Source organism: Panthera tigris, chromosome D2 (genome assembly GCF_018350195.1).
Source record: "Panthera tigris isolate Pti1 chromosome D2, P.tigris_Pti1_mat1.1, whole genome shotgun sequence".
Classification (NCBI taxonomy): domain Eukaryota; kingdom Metazoa; phylum Chordata; class Mammalia; order Carnivora; family Felidae; genus Panthera; species Panthera tigris.
In genome coordinates this window covers 7,251,606-7,267,840 of record NC_056670.1, presented here as the reverse complement: position 1 = coordinate 7,267,840, position 16,235 = coordinate 7,251,606, and the positions used below count along the sequence as shown (strand labels likewise).

General features: G+C 37.7%; 1 protein-coding gene across 3 annotated transcripts in view; it reads right to left on the bottom strand.

Annotated features, from left to right (window-relative positions):
* The window catches only part of PTEN (phosphatase and tensin homolog), a 92,016-nt gene that overhangs the window by 18,658 nt on the left and 57,123 nt on the right, over window positions 1–16,235 (bottom strand). For all 3 annotated transcript variants that reach the window (XM_042961247.1, XM_042961248.1, XM_042961249.1), the window contains exons 3-4: window positions 12,386–12,429; window positions 10,081–10,319 (exon numbers count right to left, since the gene is read on the bottom strand). In XM_042961247.1, coding sequence (XP_042817181.1) covers window positions 10,081–10,319; window positions 12,386–12,429 — 283 coding nt within the window. The remainder of the gene's footprint in view (window positions 1–10,080; window positions 10,320–12,385; window positions 12,430–16,235) is intronic.

The following is a 16,235-nucleotide window of genomic DNA, read 5'->3' as shown; positions in this document are numbered from 1 at the left end:
GAGATTAGTAGGTGTATCAACCACCTGGCATATGCACACAATACACAAACACAAACACCGCCCCCCCCCCCAACACACACACAGAGTACACACAAAATGAAAGGCAAACCGGAGGTTAAGTTCATTTAGAATATACGTTTTAGATTCTTACACATCTATTCCGATGCCAGAGTCCAGATTTTGACTGTGAAATACCTCTCCAAATACCAGTTCCAATTTTCTGTGGCTATTCTGGTTCAGCCACCTTCTAAATTTTGCAATAGCCAACTGATTAGCAGCCTCTGATTTATCTATTCTCCAATCTATTTTTACACCACTCTGTGATTAATTTTACAAACTGTAAGATTAATCACACTGACAATTCAAAATGCTAAATGGTTTCCCAGTGCCTACCTAAATAAGAAAATTTATCACACATTGTAATTCCGTAACAACATAAAAAAATCTGGGAAGTTTTACATATTTTCTAACATCTAGACCAACTTAGATGATATAATTATTTGATACTTCCAGGTTTGATAGCAGCCACCTGAAATGCAATTCAGATCAGGTACACCTTGAGGTCTCCTATACATTTAGATTCATGGATGGCCTGTTTAAATTTTGTATTTCATCTTCAAGCAGTGATGTTCATTGAAAACTGCCTGCTTCCAATTGAAAATTGCAAATTCATTAGCACACACCTAGATATAATTTAGATACCTGCACCTTGTAGTTTCATCACCTTTATCAAACTTAATTATAATTTTTGTTTCCCCTCCCTCTCCTTTTTCGTTGAAGAGAGCTTTAAAAGAGATGTATTGATTTTACTGGCATTTTCATACAGTCAAGTGTTTGAGATTGTCAGCGCAAATGGTTTACTGTTTACTACCTCACAAATTTAGATTTCCATCTTTACTAATCCCTCTTTCCTACTTGTTATTATCTTAATAATCTTTATTTGTATTTCTCCACTGACCCAAGGTTATTTAAAGTAACTGGTTTTAAATTTCCAAATGGTTGATTTAAACTTTGTAAAAACATCTCTAGCTCTATTGAAGTATAATCAAGGAATGGGGTTTATATAATTCTACTTGGAGAGGAGATTTTCTTTGTAGTTGGCCTAATGAATTATTAATCTTTTGTAACTGTTTTGTGGATGACAAAAAAGGAAAAAAAGATACATTTTATGGGCTAATTTTTAATATATTATTCGAGTCATCTATAGCTCTTATTGTGTACCTTCTTGATCCTCAAGTAGATTAAAGATTCCTATTATCACTCCTTTACTGTCAATTTTTTCTTCATTTCTCCCAGCGTATGCTTACTACATTTGATGTTATGCTTAGCACATAAGAGTTCATACCGCTCTGTCTTCACTGTGGAGTGCTCCCTGTGTTAATACAAAATGACATACTTGATCTAGTTTTATACATCTTGTTGTAAATGCACTGATAATGATATTCTGTCATCTGCTTTTGAAATTTACATTTGCCTGCTGTATGTTTAATAGACCACTTATTTTTCTAACCTGAATTGTTTGATGTAAGCCCCTTGTATGTGATTAATCTCTTAAAAAACAGAAACTTAAAAGTATAGGTTACACACACCTTTCAAACCTAGAATACTGTCATAGTGCTTCCAGGTCAGAACACCACCTGGATACCAGAACACAAGATATGCAATGTTTTGCTCATATTCTGTGCATTGGGACCTTCAGATCATTTTCTCTAAGATGAATTCATAATCTAGATTCCTCAGTTAAAAAAGTAATTTTAGGGGCGCCTGGGTGGCTCAGTCGGTTAAGCAGCTGACTTCGGCTCAGGTCATGATCTCGTGGTCCGTGAGTTCGAGCCCCGCGTCGGGCTCTATGCTGACAGCTCAGAGCCTGGATCCTGTTTCAGATTCTGTGTCTCCCTCTCTCTGACCCTCCCCCATTCATGCTCTGTCTCTCTCTGTCTCAAAAATAAATAAACGTTAAAAAAAAAAATTTTTTTTAAAAAGTAATTTTATACCTCAGTAAACGTTTCACTAGCACTTCTAAACTAAGAAATAATGTTGATGCTTTAAAATAATAGTGCTTGCTTGAAGCTTGAAAATCTGTTTCACAATGTTTCAACAAAGGAAGAAATCTAGCTCCTAGGAATGGCTATTATTACAATGACAACATATAACAGTAGTTACTGTATATTAAACTAAGTGCCAGACATTTTACATACCTCCCTAACACTACCACAACTGTATAAGACAGACACTATCACCTCTATTTCAAGGATAAGAAAACAATCCCAGTACACACAATTATCCTGTTCAAAACTAGGACCTGAACCTAAATGTGACTTTGATTCTAGAGCTTCACACTCCAGTGCCCTGGGTTTCATTAATAGTACACAAACTAACAAGGTAATATGAAAGAGGTCACCACCTCTTAGAACACAATTTTTCCCATCTATGAAGAATCTCCAAAGTTTAGAGTAGAACAGTGCTTCATTCTGGAAACTTGATTGTAAGTAATGTATTAAAAGTAGTGATGCATGAACCACAGAATCCTTGAGAATAATACGAAGCAGACAACTGATACTGTTCTCTCTGCACAGCATCCTTTCCCCTTTGGGAAGCTATCATTACCCGTATGGTTTCGGGGAAGTCAGGTGGACTGTCTTCTTCAGCTTTAGATAAATGTCCCAAGCGTCTGGCCAGAATGTTTGGTTCGGGGATGCATACATGCCCTAATCCAGGTAAATCAGCAGCCAATCTAGGAATTTCTGCTCATATTGTAGCTTTCTTCCCATTGTAGTTATTAAAGTAAACCTTGTTATTATTGCAGAGAGCCTGCCTAAAAATAAAGCATATACAGAGGAAAGGAGAGAGTTGAGAGAAAGAGAGATTCTGGACACCTGTTAAGCATCTATGTCCAGGCCAGAGCTTTTATGGTAATATAATCCCATATACATGTCTCCTTGGTATAAGCTTTGTTAAGTTGGGCTTATGACAGGAAACTGAAAGCATGCTAATATAATATAGCTTTTGCTTTTTTTTTAAGTTTCTATTTCTACTTTGGGGTTCAAAACAATAAGAATACTTTGCACAGAAGAAGACAGTAATGTAGAAAGAATACTGTATTTGGGGTGCCTGAGTGGCTCAGTTGGTTAAGCATCTTACTGTTGATTTTGGCTAGGTCACGATCTCACAGTTCATGAGATCATGCCCCACATCAGGCTCTGTGCTGACAGCGCGAAGCCTGCTTGGGATTCTCGCTCTCCCTTGCTCTCTCACTCTCTGCCCCTCCCCCACCCGCATGTGTGTGTGCACTCTCTCTAAATAAACAAACATTTTTTTAAGGAGAAAGAAAAAAAGAATACTGGATTTGAGATTAGGAGGTATGGCTTTGAGTCATTACACAGGCAGATGAAATGACCTAGGACAGACTGATTTCTACAGATCTACTTGATCATTTATATTACAATAGGTCTGAAGTAAGTCATTGCTAGAGTTCTTCAGTGTATAAAGAGCTTATAATTTTATGAATATATAGACTGTATAACAGGCTTAAATATCATGCATAAGAGGAACACAGTTTAGCCCAGAAGAATTAATGTGTTAGAAAAAATAAGAATGTTACATTAGGAGTTTGTTTTGTTTTGTTTTACTGAAAATGAGGAGAGTTGCAGTTTATTTTAAATGAGGAGAAAATGAGAAAATTTTATTAGGTTATCATATGGGGAAAGTTAGCAACTAATTAGAAAAAAAACTAACCTGATTGTATGATGAGGACATAAAAAATTCAGTCCTCAGAGAAACTAGAAAATTTCCTCTTCTTGGGATCACTTAGAATAAAGTTAATATTTATTATTTCTTGAAAGTTTGTCTTCATTACATAAGCTAATGAAGTCACATACAAAGATCATTAAAGGAACTTTAATAACAGCTTTGAAAGCAACACAAAAAAGAACTCTGAAGCTCAACACAAAAAAGAACCTTTCCTAAGGTTTAATCCAAGCAAACAATGATCAATGCTTACTTTACCTGCCACCATTCTAGAAGTGGGGAAGGCAAGGGAGAGAGGAGTGGCAGAAATTCTGGGTACATCTGTCGTATAACAAAAGTTTGCCTCTTTGATTTCCGAAATTTAGGGAATCTTTCCCAAATACATCCTTACCAGCATTAGCAGGACGCTTTAGCTCTTTACTCACAGTTTATAAGAAACACTATGAGCTGACTGGGATTCAGATTCATAAGAGTAAGTGTGGGCTGGGAGGCACAGGACTAGATGGGGGCCAAGCCTGCAGATGCTCAGGTGAGCCGGGGAGGGGGGGGGGGGGGCGGGAATCACTGACAACTTGTTTTAACATAATCTGCCAAATACTCCTAAAGTGACAGGATCAAATATGCAAAGGAATGACCTTTAGGGAAGTGTAACCCAGTTGCCTTCTTACAAAATTAGCCCATAAAAGAAGGACCCTTCTTTCCCTCCAGTGGTTATCCTGTTCTCGGAAAACATTTTTCTTCAGAGGACGTTATCAGTTGTACTTTGACTTCCCTGCAACAGTCAAAGCCCGGAGTGTTATTTGGGCAGTACTAACACAGCGGCACATTTTATGGTCGCCTGGCACCCACCCACCGCTGTGCCATCGAATCTGCCCCAAGTCTGCTGAGAAAATGGCAAGATGGCCCCCGATTATTTTGGGAGTGTCTCTGCCAAGTCCACAAATTCTCCACTAAAACATGACACCTGGCTCTTCTTTCTCCAAAACAAGGGAGAGTAGGAGTAGGGGGGTGGAGGGAAGGGAGGGGGGAAAAGAGGAGGCGAAGGAGGGGGAAGGGGGGGAGAAAGAGGAGGAGGAGGAGAAACAATACGCTCGCCTGTACACGTCACCAGAACACAATTTTCTTCAGCTTCTTAATGCTTCTCTACAAGTGAAATTAAGGATATAAACAAAGTAACACTAAAGATAATGTTTTAATAAAAGTAATCCTATATAAACTGAAAAGCTGGTAACAAATATATGTACCTCTTGTAATAATGGATCACAATTTTAAAACTGCACATCTACGGAGAGTTTGTCAAATCTCTCTTCACCTCTACAGAGAAAGAGAACTGACGCTATTGATCTGATCATGAGGACTAAAAGGAAATACTGCAAGAGGGTAAATTTTTAGCAGATGTTTCAAGAATAAAACCACTTTGGATAATCAACTCTGTTTATTATAAGACACTTCCCCAGAAGAACCCCACGGTTGTATAACAATAGCTTTACCATGTTCAGCTCAGCTCATTTCTTACGATGAAATCATATTCATTAAAGGTTAAAAATATATTATTTCGCTAGGACTGCAACCAATAGGTAAGCATGTGATATATTATTGGAAAGTTTTTAGACAAATTTCAAAGATTTAAAGGCAGCTGGCAGCATTATATCTATAAGACCAACACTTCAAGCTGCCTTTTTTCTACTTGAGCCAGGGGCCACTCAATGCCCAAACATCAGCAAAAATGGGTATGAACTGATGAGCCTTGTCAAAATAGGCCTATTTCAACAGCATTACATGACCTTTCAGGAGAGCTGGTTGCTGTACAGAGATTAATTCTGAACAGTCTCAAAATTCTTTTGCAGTTCTGGGACAGTAGAGAAAAAATGTTCAATAATGTGTCAGGAGACTCAACTTTTACTCTGAATGCTATTATTGTTTTTTTTTTTTTTAATGTTTATTTTTGAGACAGAGAGAGTCAGAGCATGAGCAGGGGAGGGGCGGGGGTGGGGGTGGGGGGGGGGGGACACAGAATCCGAAGCAGGTTCCAGGATCCGAGGTGTCAGCACAGAGCCCGACACGGGGCTCAAACTAACAAACCACGAGATCATGACCTGAGCCGAGGTCGGACGCTAACCAACTGAGCCACTCAGGCACCCCTATCATTAACTGTTTGAATCACCTTTAATCAAAGCACTTCATCTTTCTGGGAAATCAGTTTTATCATTTTTGAAATAGGAAAAAATCCTACCAAAAAAAATTCATAATCTTATGCCCACAATCTGTATCCCTTTAATCTAGCTTTCTAATGCTATTTCAACATAAGATGCAAATGGGACCATTTGTAAAATACAATTTCATCAACAGCATCTGCTCATAAATTTTTTTTTTGCCTTTTTAAATATACACAGAAATAAAGGTAAGAGCACATTAGCATACTTCTTTAGACCCTGTGACTAATTCACCCAAAAAAGGTCTGTAAACATTAATTAATCATGAACTAATAAGCACAACAGATCTTGATGATTTGACTCCAAGATGCTAAAAGTGATCAATTTTGGCTAAATTACTTAACTCTGAGTCTTGATATAATGTAACAGCCAAACATAACAATTTTACGGAGTACACAGAACTCCATCCTCTATTAGCCAGCTTCCTCCTCCTGGGGGAGATCCTAACCTCGAAGAGGATGAAGAAAGCAGTGTGCCTGTAGCAGTTCTGCTGATGATGTGGGGACTATCACATTCTAGGACATACCGCTTTTTATTTTCATAAGCACTTCTCTCGCGACCTTTTCACCCTGGCCCCTATTTCACAATAATATCCCACGGGCCTTGCCATTTTACCAAATCTCTACAGAAAAACAGAATTGAGGATATTTATCAGATTGTGAGGACTAAAATATCTTTCCGAAGACAAATTGAAACCTGTCCTTTTTGTTCATGAAGACTTCTCTTGGATCTAAGTTAAACTGTTTGAGTGTCCTTGGGTTATACTTTTATCCCAGAATATGATGGGACAGACTATCCCAAGTACTTCTTACATGGCTGGTTCTCACGATCAGAAGCATTTAGCCAACTCTCCTGAAGAAGCCCTACATCAGACCAAGTACATATGTATATGCGTATGGGTGAGTATGGGTGAGTGTGGAGAGGAGGGAGAGAAGCGGGAGGGAAAGAGACACTGGGTGAGAGCACCGCTTGATTAGGAAAGGCTAGACAGACTATTACCAAAAAACCTTAAGTACTCCCACCTCAAAATCCCGATGGTTATGAATGTCAAACAAACAAGAAAGTCGCAGATGAACGTGGCAAAGGCAAATACTTTGGAAATGGTCAAACACGTTTGGAGCTCGCAACAGAAAATAATACCGTTGCAGTATCTCTAGTGACCAATTTTACCCAATCCAAAAAAAACTGACCTCTTTTTCTAAAACTATGAAGCAGGGCATGAAAAGATCGGAAATACCACTTCCATTCAGTATAGGATGATGACACCTCCCTTTAGCCAGCTACTAGTTTTCATCAAATACACGCATGCTAACACAACCAAAGAATAATTTATTTTGGGATCCTCTTTGGAAACTTCAGGGGACATTAACATTTTCAAAATGGTGAAGTTTCCTTGCCCCAAAAACACTGCTGAAGAAATCGCAGTGTTCCACAGACAGACAGTACCCCCTAATGCCTGGCAAAACATCTGGTTTCGTTGCTCGGGTAAAGACAGAGCTCTGCCTGTCACTGTGACTCACCGCCTTGTTCACGGCTGTGCACTGGGGTGCAAGACTCTACCGTCAATCCTGAGAGAAATCTTATCTATTGTTGTGAAAGTGCTCTACTGCTCCATGAATGCCAAGCCTTGAATCACAGCCTGAGCAAGAGTTTCTGTCATGAAAAATCTACTGTTGTGAAAATTGCCAAATTCAGGAAAGCCAAGACTTTCAATCAAGGGCTTCTCAAGAGGTTTTGTCAAGAAGTGGGAGCAATTATGAAATGCTTTGCTACACATAAACTCACTGGTTTCAGAAGACAAATTCCATAGTCAAAAATTTCAACTGCTGTTAACTAGATAAAATACAAACTCATTTACACAGTCTAACTCTCCAACCTTAAAACTAAAATGTGAAGTCATAATCCTTTCCTTCCCTAACATAGCGTTATGCCAAGATCTTGCCAAAAATGATCTCATTAACTAAAGGCAAAGAAAATGAGGTAACACGAATTTATCTGGAGAGAATTCTTATTTTTTGACACAAGCCTACTTTCATCTGAGAAAAGAATCTAACGGATTCCATCTACTCTCTCACTCTTTAGTGAGACAGGGGTTTTAAGTAATTGTTTTCAACAAAAACAAAGTCAAAATTGATTGGATATCAGAGATCACATAAAAGTTGTCAGGCAGGGGCACCTGGGTGGCTCAGTCGGTTGGGCGTCCGACCTCAGCACAGGTCATGATCTCACTCCTGGTGAGTTCGAGCCCCCCGTCGGGCTCTGTGCTGACAGCTCAGAGCTCAGAGCCTGGAGCCTGCCTCAGATTCTGCCTCTGTCTTTCTGCCCCTCCCCTGCTTGCTCTCTGTACCCCCCACCCCAATTCAAAACATAAACATTAGGAAAAAAATTGTTTTAAGTTGTCAAGTAAAAGATGATGACATAGTTTTAATGCATTATTTAAAATCTAAATAACAGCAGCCCTTTCATTAAAACTTACTATTGAATAGAATTAAGCCTTAGTTTTGTTGAATTTGTTACCACTTGATCTACTCATCATTCTCAAGTAGTGAGTGGTCACTGCTTTTTGCATTTAAAAAAGGGACATAATTCTTATGAAGACTCCTTTTCTTTTCCACGTTAAGAAAAATTTCAGTGCAATTAAAAACTATAAGCAAAATTTTATGTTCATGTATATCATGAACATTTTTAGGGAGAGACCATTTATAGCTTTCATCATATTTTTGGAAGGTATGTAACATAAACACTTACAGAGCCACTAGCTTAAATCTAGTGCTCTGGCTCCATATTATACAGCTTTTCTATATTCATTTTAAGTTCTTTTTACTGGACTTCTTTCCCACAACCAAAATGCCTACTGCTCATCAACCCTGTTCTCAACTCCTACCACTACTTCTGCAACTGTACTTTGATTTGACCTGCTTCTCTGTGGTCTTCTTCCCATGCATTCTCTTTTCCCTGTGCTGCCCTGCATTTATTTGCTTCAGTGTAGAACAATTCATTTCTACATTTTTCATCAGTAAAAGCAACAATTTCCCCCCAGATGAAAGAGTGAGCCGAAGTAAAGAGCGCAGGCCCTCCGCCCTCCACTCCAAGACTCAGGCCACTGCTCTCATCCCAGGTATGTGCAACATGCAGAAGTGTAAGGCACTGCCATAATCAACATTCACCAAAATCAAGCACTAATGTAAGATTCAAATTTATAAACAAGGAGAGTAAACAGTACTCTGACATCCTCAGATGTAAATAAAAAGTCACAAAGACAAATAAAACAAGAAATGAGGAAGGAGAAAATAAACCAGCAATCAATGCAACTACCTGGCTAAAATGATGGAAATGATCACTTATGTTTCTGTTTGGAAGCTGAATTAAAAAGAAATCAGCTTAAACTGGAAGAGAGCCTTCCTGATTGTAAACATTACTAAAACTAGAAAAAAATCTTCACATAAAGTTGCGAGGGAATGGGTTTTTCTCTCTCTCACTGGAGTATCTTGGGTTTTTCCTTCTCAGAGACGCAGAACTGTACAAAATCTCTTTGTAAGAAATATAAACATATTTTATCACACTTGCCACCCAAAGAAATGAATCCCTTGAAAATCACTGCGAAAGCTCTCCCAAGAGTTTGTGTTTTCCTCTCAAACATACTACACAGATTAAGTGTGTCACTGATTTTCAACAGTCTTTAATCTTCCGAATAAGAGAAGAACCTTTGACTAATCTTAATCATAACTGTATTTGTGAACATTCATATTAAAGAATGGTTTTCATGTACTGTAAAACTAGGTGACGGCATCCAAGTTATTATCCAAAGACATTTTATTCTCAGGCAACGTTCAGAAGTATCAAGCTTACTTTTGATCAATGTACTGCTTTGTAAGGATTTTATCACACCAAATACCCAATACGCTTACTAGCATGATATGATAATGCTTAGCATCAACAGAAAAACTGCAAGAATCCGTTATTTGCTCATACGACAGCTAAGGCAGTAACTGGTTTCAGTGTTCAGAATAAAGAAACGAGGGCTACCAACCAACTTTTTAAAAACCTGTTTTCCAATAAATTCTCAGATCCAGGAAGAAGAAAGAAAGAACATCAAATATAACTTAATATAATGTATTACCTTTTTGTCTCTGGTCCTTACTTCCCCATAGAAATCTAGGGCCTCTTGTGCCTTTAAAAATTTGCCCCGATGCAATAAATATGCACAAATCATTACACCAGTTCGTCCCTTTCCAGCTTTACAGTGAATTGCTGCAACATGATTGTCATCTTCACTGAGCCATTGGTCAAGATCTTCACAAAAGGGTTTGATAAGTTCCAGCTGCGGTGGGTTATGGTCTTCAAAAGGATACTGTGCAACTGTGTAAAAAGATCACCTCAGAATGAGAAAAGAGGCCTTCCTGAATTGCTTCTTAAAAGTAGGTTAACTTCAGAAACGTTGCATATAAGCTTAACAGATGTTTAGAAGGAAAACTAAACTCCAGAGAAAAATACTCGTCTGATGATTTTCCAATTTTTGAACAGAAAACAGTCTCTCATTAATTTTTAAACCTATGCACTAGACAGAGAGGCCGAGTATTTCCCCTCGTGACGAAGAGGAGACTGCTCTGGAGAGCAAGCACAAGTCACAACGTGTCAGAGGGAGAGGAGGACCCGGAATGTCACACAGGTTTCCTGTCAGGGCTCTCAATGCATTTTCTGACAAAACGAGTAATAACGCTTATACTATTACATCATCACAAATATACATTCCAAAGAAAGTATCAATTACCAGTAAATCAACACTGGAAAGGACTGCAATTTGCAATGCATATAATAAAAATGCAAAGTGTGCTATTTAGAGATGGCCTTGCAGGGGCACCTGGGTGGCTCAGTCGGTTAGGTGGCCGACTTCAGCTCAGGTCATGATCTCACGGTTCGTGGGTTCGAGCCCCGCGTCGGGCTCTGGGCTGACAGCTCAGAGCCTGAAGCCTGTTTCAGATTCTGTGTCTCCCTCTCTCTCTGACCCTCCCCCGCTCATGCTCTGTCTCTCTCTCTGTCTCAAAAATAAATAAACATAAAAAAAAAATAATAATAAAATAAAGATGGCCTTGCGAATGTTAGTGTTGTACCTACTACATGGGATTTTAAAGGCATTTACAAAAGAAACTGAAAAAAAGCCATTTATAAAAAGGTGTACAATTGTAGTAAAGTTTTATCAAATGAAATTTCAGGTCTTTTCGTATGGGTTATAAAAACCCAAAATTTCTCTGTTCCCTATAGTCAGAGTTGAGAGTTCTTTTTTAACTTGCCTAGAAATAGGATTTTGAACATATCCCTATTGAATTCTGTCTTACTGGTCTCTGCCTCGGTTCCACTCGACTAAGATCCTTAAAAATCCTGATCGAATCCAGAGGATATAATGATCTCTGTGTCATCTAACTATGTGAAAAGTATGCCTTCTAATTTCAGTCAAGTCATTAATAATGTGGAACAGGAGTTGATCGATTAAGTCCTCCCGTACGTCAGGTGAGCTCTTCTGGAAGACACGACTTCCATTACAAGGAGTCATCAGGACAGCTTTCACCTGGCCATCGGTCTGGCTGTACTATCATTCCATCTTCATCTTCCCAGTGGCACCCAAAAACATCCAGGAGAATCTGTTAAACATCTATTTAAAGCTAGACGAACCTTGACTAAAACACACTTTGCCTAGTAAGCAGCAGCCTAAGTCATGAAAAAGGAAAACTTCTTAGTGAGTATGTCCTGGCTTCACAGCCATTAGTGCTTCTGAATTCTCCAACCAGCCGTCCGAAAGTCCATTCTAGATTTTCAGAAGGGATCCCGGCGTCTACCTTCTCTTGACTATCACGGCAGGACCTGCCAAGCCTCTCCACGCTCCAGGTCTCTCGTGGCCCAAGAGGTTCCACAAACACAGAGGAAGCTCTATGTAGACTTGGAGACAGGATTCACTACACCTGGAGAAGAACTCACTGAAAGCAGCTCGCTGCTCTCATCTGCCAGGTTCCTCTTGTCCGTATTTGTCATATCTTTTCCCCCCTTTTAGGTCAAGCTCGACAGAATTATTAAGTTGATCTGCTTCCTTCCTATAATCTATAATCTCTCACTATTACACCAAATGTCTCCAGCGTAGGTCTACCCCTCTCTTCACTGTATTGTTAGTCTAGGAATTTCTCCAAATTCTTCCAGTCTACTCTGGGATTGGTCTTCCTACTAGTTAGTACCGGCAGGTTTATAGGATACTTGCTTCCCAAAACACAATAGCAAAATTAAGTTTGTTTTGCAAATTTTTTAAGACCATCTTTAAGAGAAATATTTATCTCACTTAATAATGAGATCAGTCATCACTGCTATGACAGTAAGATTTAGTCTACTGGTTTTAAGTTTTATATAACATAATACATTACTCTGCAGTTAATACCTACCTCTGCAGTTAAATTTGGCGGTATCATAATGTCTTTCAGCACACCTAAAAGAAAAGTTTAAATGTGATCTAAAGTTATCTTTTACACTTGTGAAAAAAAAATACAGTAGCAAACATTTTTCTGAACTTTTATAATGTACCACACATCATGCTGTTTTGTATTAACTATTTCTTTCAATCCTAGAAATTCTATGAAGTAGGTACTGATATTATCCCAATATTTTACAATTAAGGAAACCAAAGCTTGGAAATGTTAAGTGTATGCAATTATAGCTTATACACTTGCTTACAAAACATGTGATGCCACTAATATGCAACATTGCCAATTCAGCCGCATCTCTAACTTCAAATTTCCTGGATGGACATTTTGCATGCTAATGGAATCTATTTTTGATTTCACAAGTATACAGAAACAACTAACTAGTTTCAATATTATCCTTACCTCAGAGTTGCACATACATACTGTTCTCAAACTATTACTTAAAAAGATAAATTTTTTAAATAGTAAAATTATAAGGGCAAAGAAAACGTAACGGAAGAAAGTGAATGATGCTAATCTACTAAAAAACAACAGTTAACTAAAAATGTTTTTAAGTCAGACCTTTCTCTCTTTAGAAAAGCCAAAGGTCATCTTCTTCAATAATCTCTCAGGTTACAAGTTTTAATTAAAGTCTCAGAGTCATGAAGGAATAATAAGTAAAATAAATATAGAATAGTAAAATGTTGACTTAGCACTACTTAGAGCATGCTAAAGCTGTCTTTTTAACAGTAGTGACATGTTTATCATCACGCACTGGCTTACTTATGATTAACAGACTGTATTTATAAACATTTAAGAGGCTCCAAAAGGGACCCTATACTTTAGTTTGTGGTCAGCAGCATCGTGGTAACTACAACAGCAGTTATAACCAAACCAAATTTTTTTTAAAAATCATATAAAACAAAAACTTAGCATTTTAAAACAAATAAGGGCCTATAATCCCTTAATCTCCAATTCCAAAACCCCCAAATTTGGAAACATCTAACACTTTCTGTTAAATATACAGCAAACTCAATTGTAGCAGAACTTGACCTGAGTTAATGATACTGTATGCCCTCTTTAATTAATGCCCTTGGAGTGAAGAGTCAAACACTTCATGTTATGTACTGCTCCAGGTATCATGTAATACAAAGTATCTGCTTTCATGGTACCCTTCTGCAAAAGGAAAAATTCTGAATCCCAAAACACAACTGGCCCCAAGAGTTTCAAATACGTGACTGTAGACATGTATCTTACATTTAAGAAATCCTATAAGTATCTGTATAGTTCCTCTAAACAGTTTTAAATCCAAATCTACATTAAAGTGAACTCATTATCAACAAATTAGAATCCAGTAGTTTCTAATTCGTCAGACCTGAAATAAATCAGCTTTCATACTACTGCTTAAAATAAAACTTTTCCCCTTTTTTGTGTAATTTAGTATATTGAGTTTCACTCAAAAAAATTATTTAGCTATGACATATGCACATATATGTATCCTTACTAAATAATTTCATACTCACTCATAAAAAACGTGACAGGTACGAGGAAGACTGACCAAGAAAAAAGTCACATTTTATACTTCCTTTAGTACAGGTTAAAGAAGAGGTCTGGTCAATAGTGAAGAATCCATAATGGAATATTTTATAAGGAATCATGCAAAGACAGGATTTAGGTGCAGGGACAAGGAACAACCTAGGAAACAATTCTAAGAAGCTGGTCTCATGGCAGCACAACCTTAGTTCGCTAAAATTCCTGTGCTTTTTCAGGAGCTCAAATGTTTGGTTCAACAAACACTGCTGAAGGACTACCTTCATAAACTGATTCTCCAACGTTACCGTTAAGAGGAAGAAGTGGAAATAACGAGCTGCTACGTGTCTACCAGATGCGCACACCTTCCAAAGGAGTTTCCGAGTTTTTTAATTCATAGTCACAGCCATATAATCTCCAATTTATATATGAGAAAGCAAAGATTTAGAAGAGCATCGAAAAACTTGCCCCAAACCACAACGTGCAAATCAAAGATCCAGGACTTAAGCACAATATTTGTGATTACAAGTCAAACTCCTTCCAGCACTGTGCCATAGGAATATTTATATTCTTATACATAAGAAAAAATAGAGAACGGTTTTAAAAACAAAAGCAGTAACAAATTTTACTCAAAGTCAGCCTTCCTATAAAAGTGATATTTGCCACAAAAGATAGAACCAACAAAGAGTGATCATGAAAAAATGAAAAAGTTATGAAAATCTCTGCAGGTATGGATGAGGCGTATGTGAGAACATATACTGAGACCCGTAGTGATGAAAGTGATCTGCAGGAGGGTTGCTAGGGTAAGAATGAGGACTCTCTTCTTAATTACAACCTTCTCTAATAACTGCATGCACATCACACACACACACACACACACACACACACACACACACACACACACACACACGAAGCTCCTCATAGCTTTTGTGTGTTATGTTAGTTGATAAGACAAGTTTCTCAACAAACCAAAACTGAAGATACGTAAATGGAAAATGGGATTTGACTAAGACAAGGATTAGGTGAATCTGACCATTTATACTTTCTTATAATTAAAATTAAATTAAAAGATACCATGTTTTAAAAATCTTCACTTTATGTAGGCTCATATGAGACAAGAGAGATGAAGAACCTTAGTTTTTAATGAAGCAGTAGACAGAATGTGAAGAAAGAGATAAGATTACTAGGAAAAACTTCCAGAGAAGTGAGATTTGAGGAATCAGCTAGGCATGTAGATCTCTTCTGTAACTCTCTTCAACAAAGCTATCCCTGTTTTACAAAAGAAAACTTAAGAGACAATTAACAACAGCTAAAGATTTACCACAAAATGATGGAGAGCTGTATGTCAAACAGTGTACACAGTGAAAATACAGCAACCTTTTTAAAAATTAGTATCCAGTGAACATTTAAGCTCCTCAAAGGCAAGAACTATATTATGCCTTCATTCCCTCCCTGCCCCCTTCACCTCCTACACCCACCCACATACCTGCTATAATAGAGGAACATACAAGAATGAAATACACACACCTGCACAAAACAAACTAATTTACTAAGTATCATTATACCCAAATTTGATTAATGATACGAGGCAAAATTTTGTTCCTTCTTAAAATAACTTACTGAATGCTTGATAATATAGAGATATAAACAGGTACGATCATTTAAAAGTCCACATTACAAACCGTTCTTCACCCACATGCCGTAATTGCCATAAAAAGTTTAATATGCCATTAATATACATATGTCTAGAGTAAATACTTTAAGATCTTTCCATTTATATATGTTCGCAAAAACATACATCACAAGTAATTAACATCCCCAAAATAAAAGAAATAAAAGAGAAACATCTGCTGCTGGCCAGACTCACTTACCCAGAGCCAGAAATATAAACAGGTAGAAAGAAGGTGTAGAATGAAAAGTGACATCAGAAATCACAACATGCTACAAGTTGGCAGTTCTAGAACCTTCTGAAGTAAGTGAAATTTGGGGAGATTAAAACAAACAAATGACAACAGCAACAACAACAAACCAGAAAGGAAAATACTGGCATAAATAGTGGATGGTCTGCTACCATATGTACCTGTGTGACCTTGTTCAACTCACTTAACTTCTCTAGGCCTCAGACTCCCCATCTGTAAAATGAGAAGGTTGGACTAAATGATCTTTCAGGTACTTTCCAGTTCTGAAAAGTCTATGATTCCATTACACGGAGTGGGGAAGGGGAATTGAAATACATACACCAAAAGCTACTCTCCACTGATAACGAGAGTTCATTAACTGTGGGATCCAATGTTTAGAAATA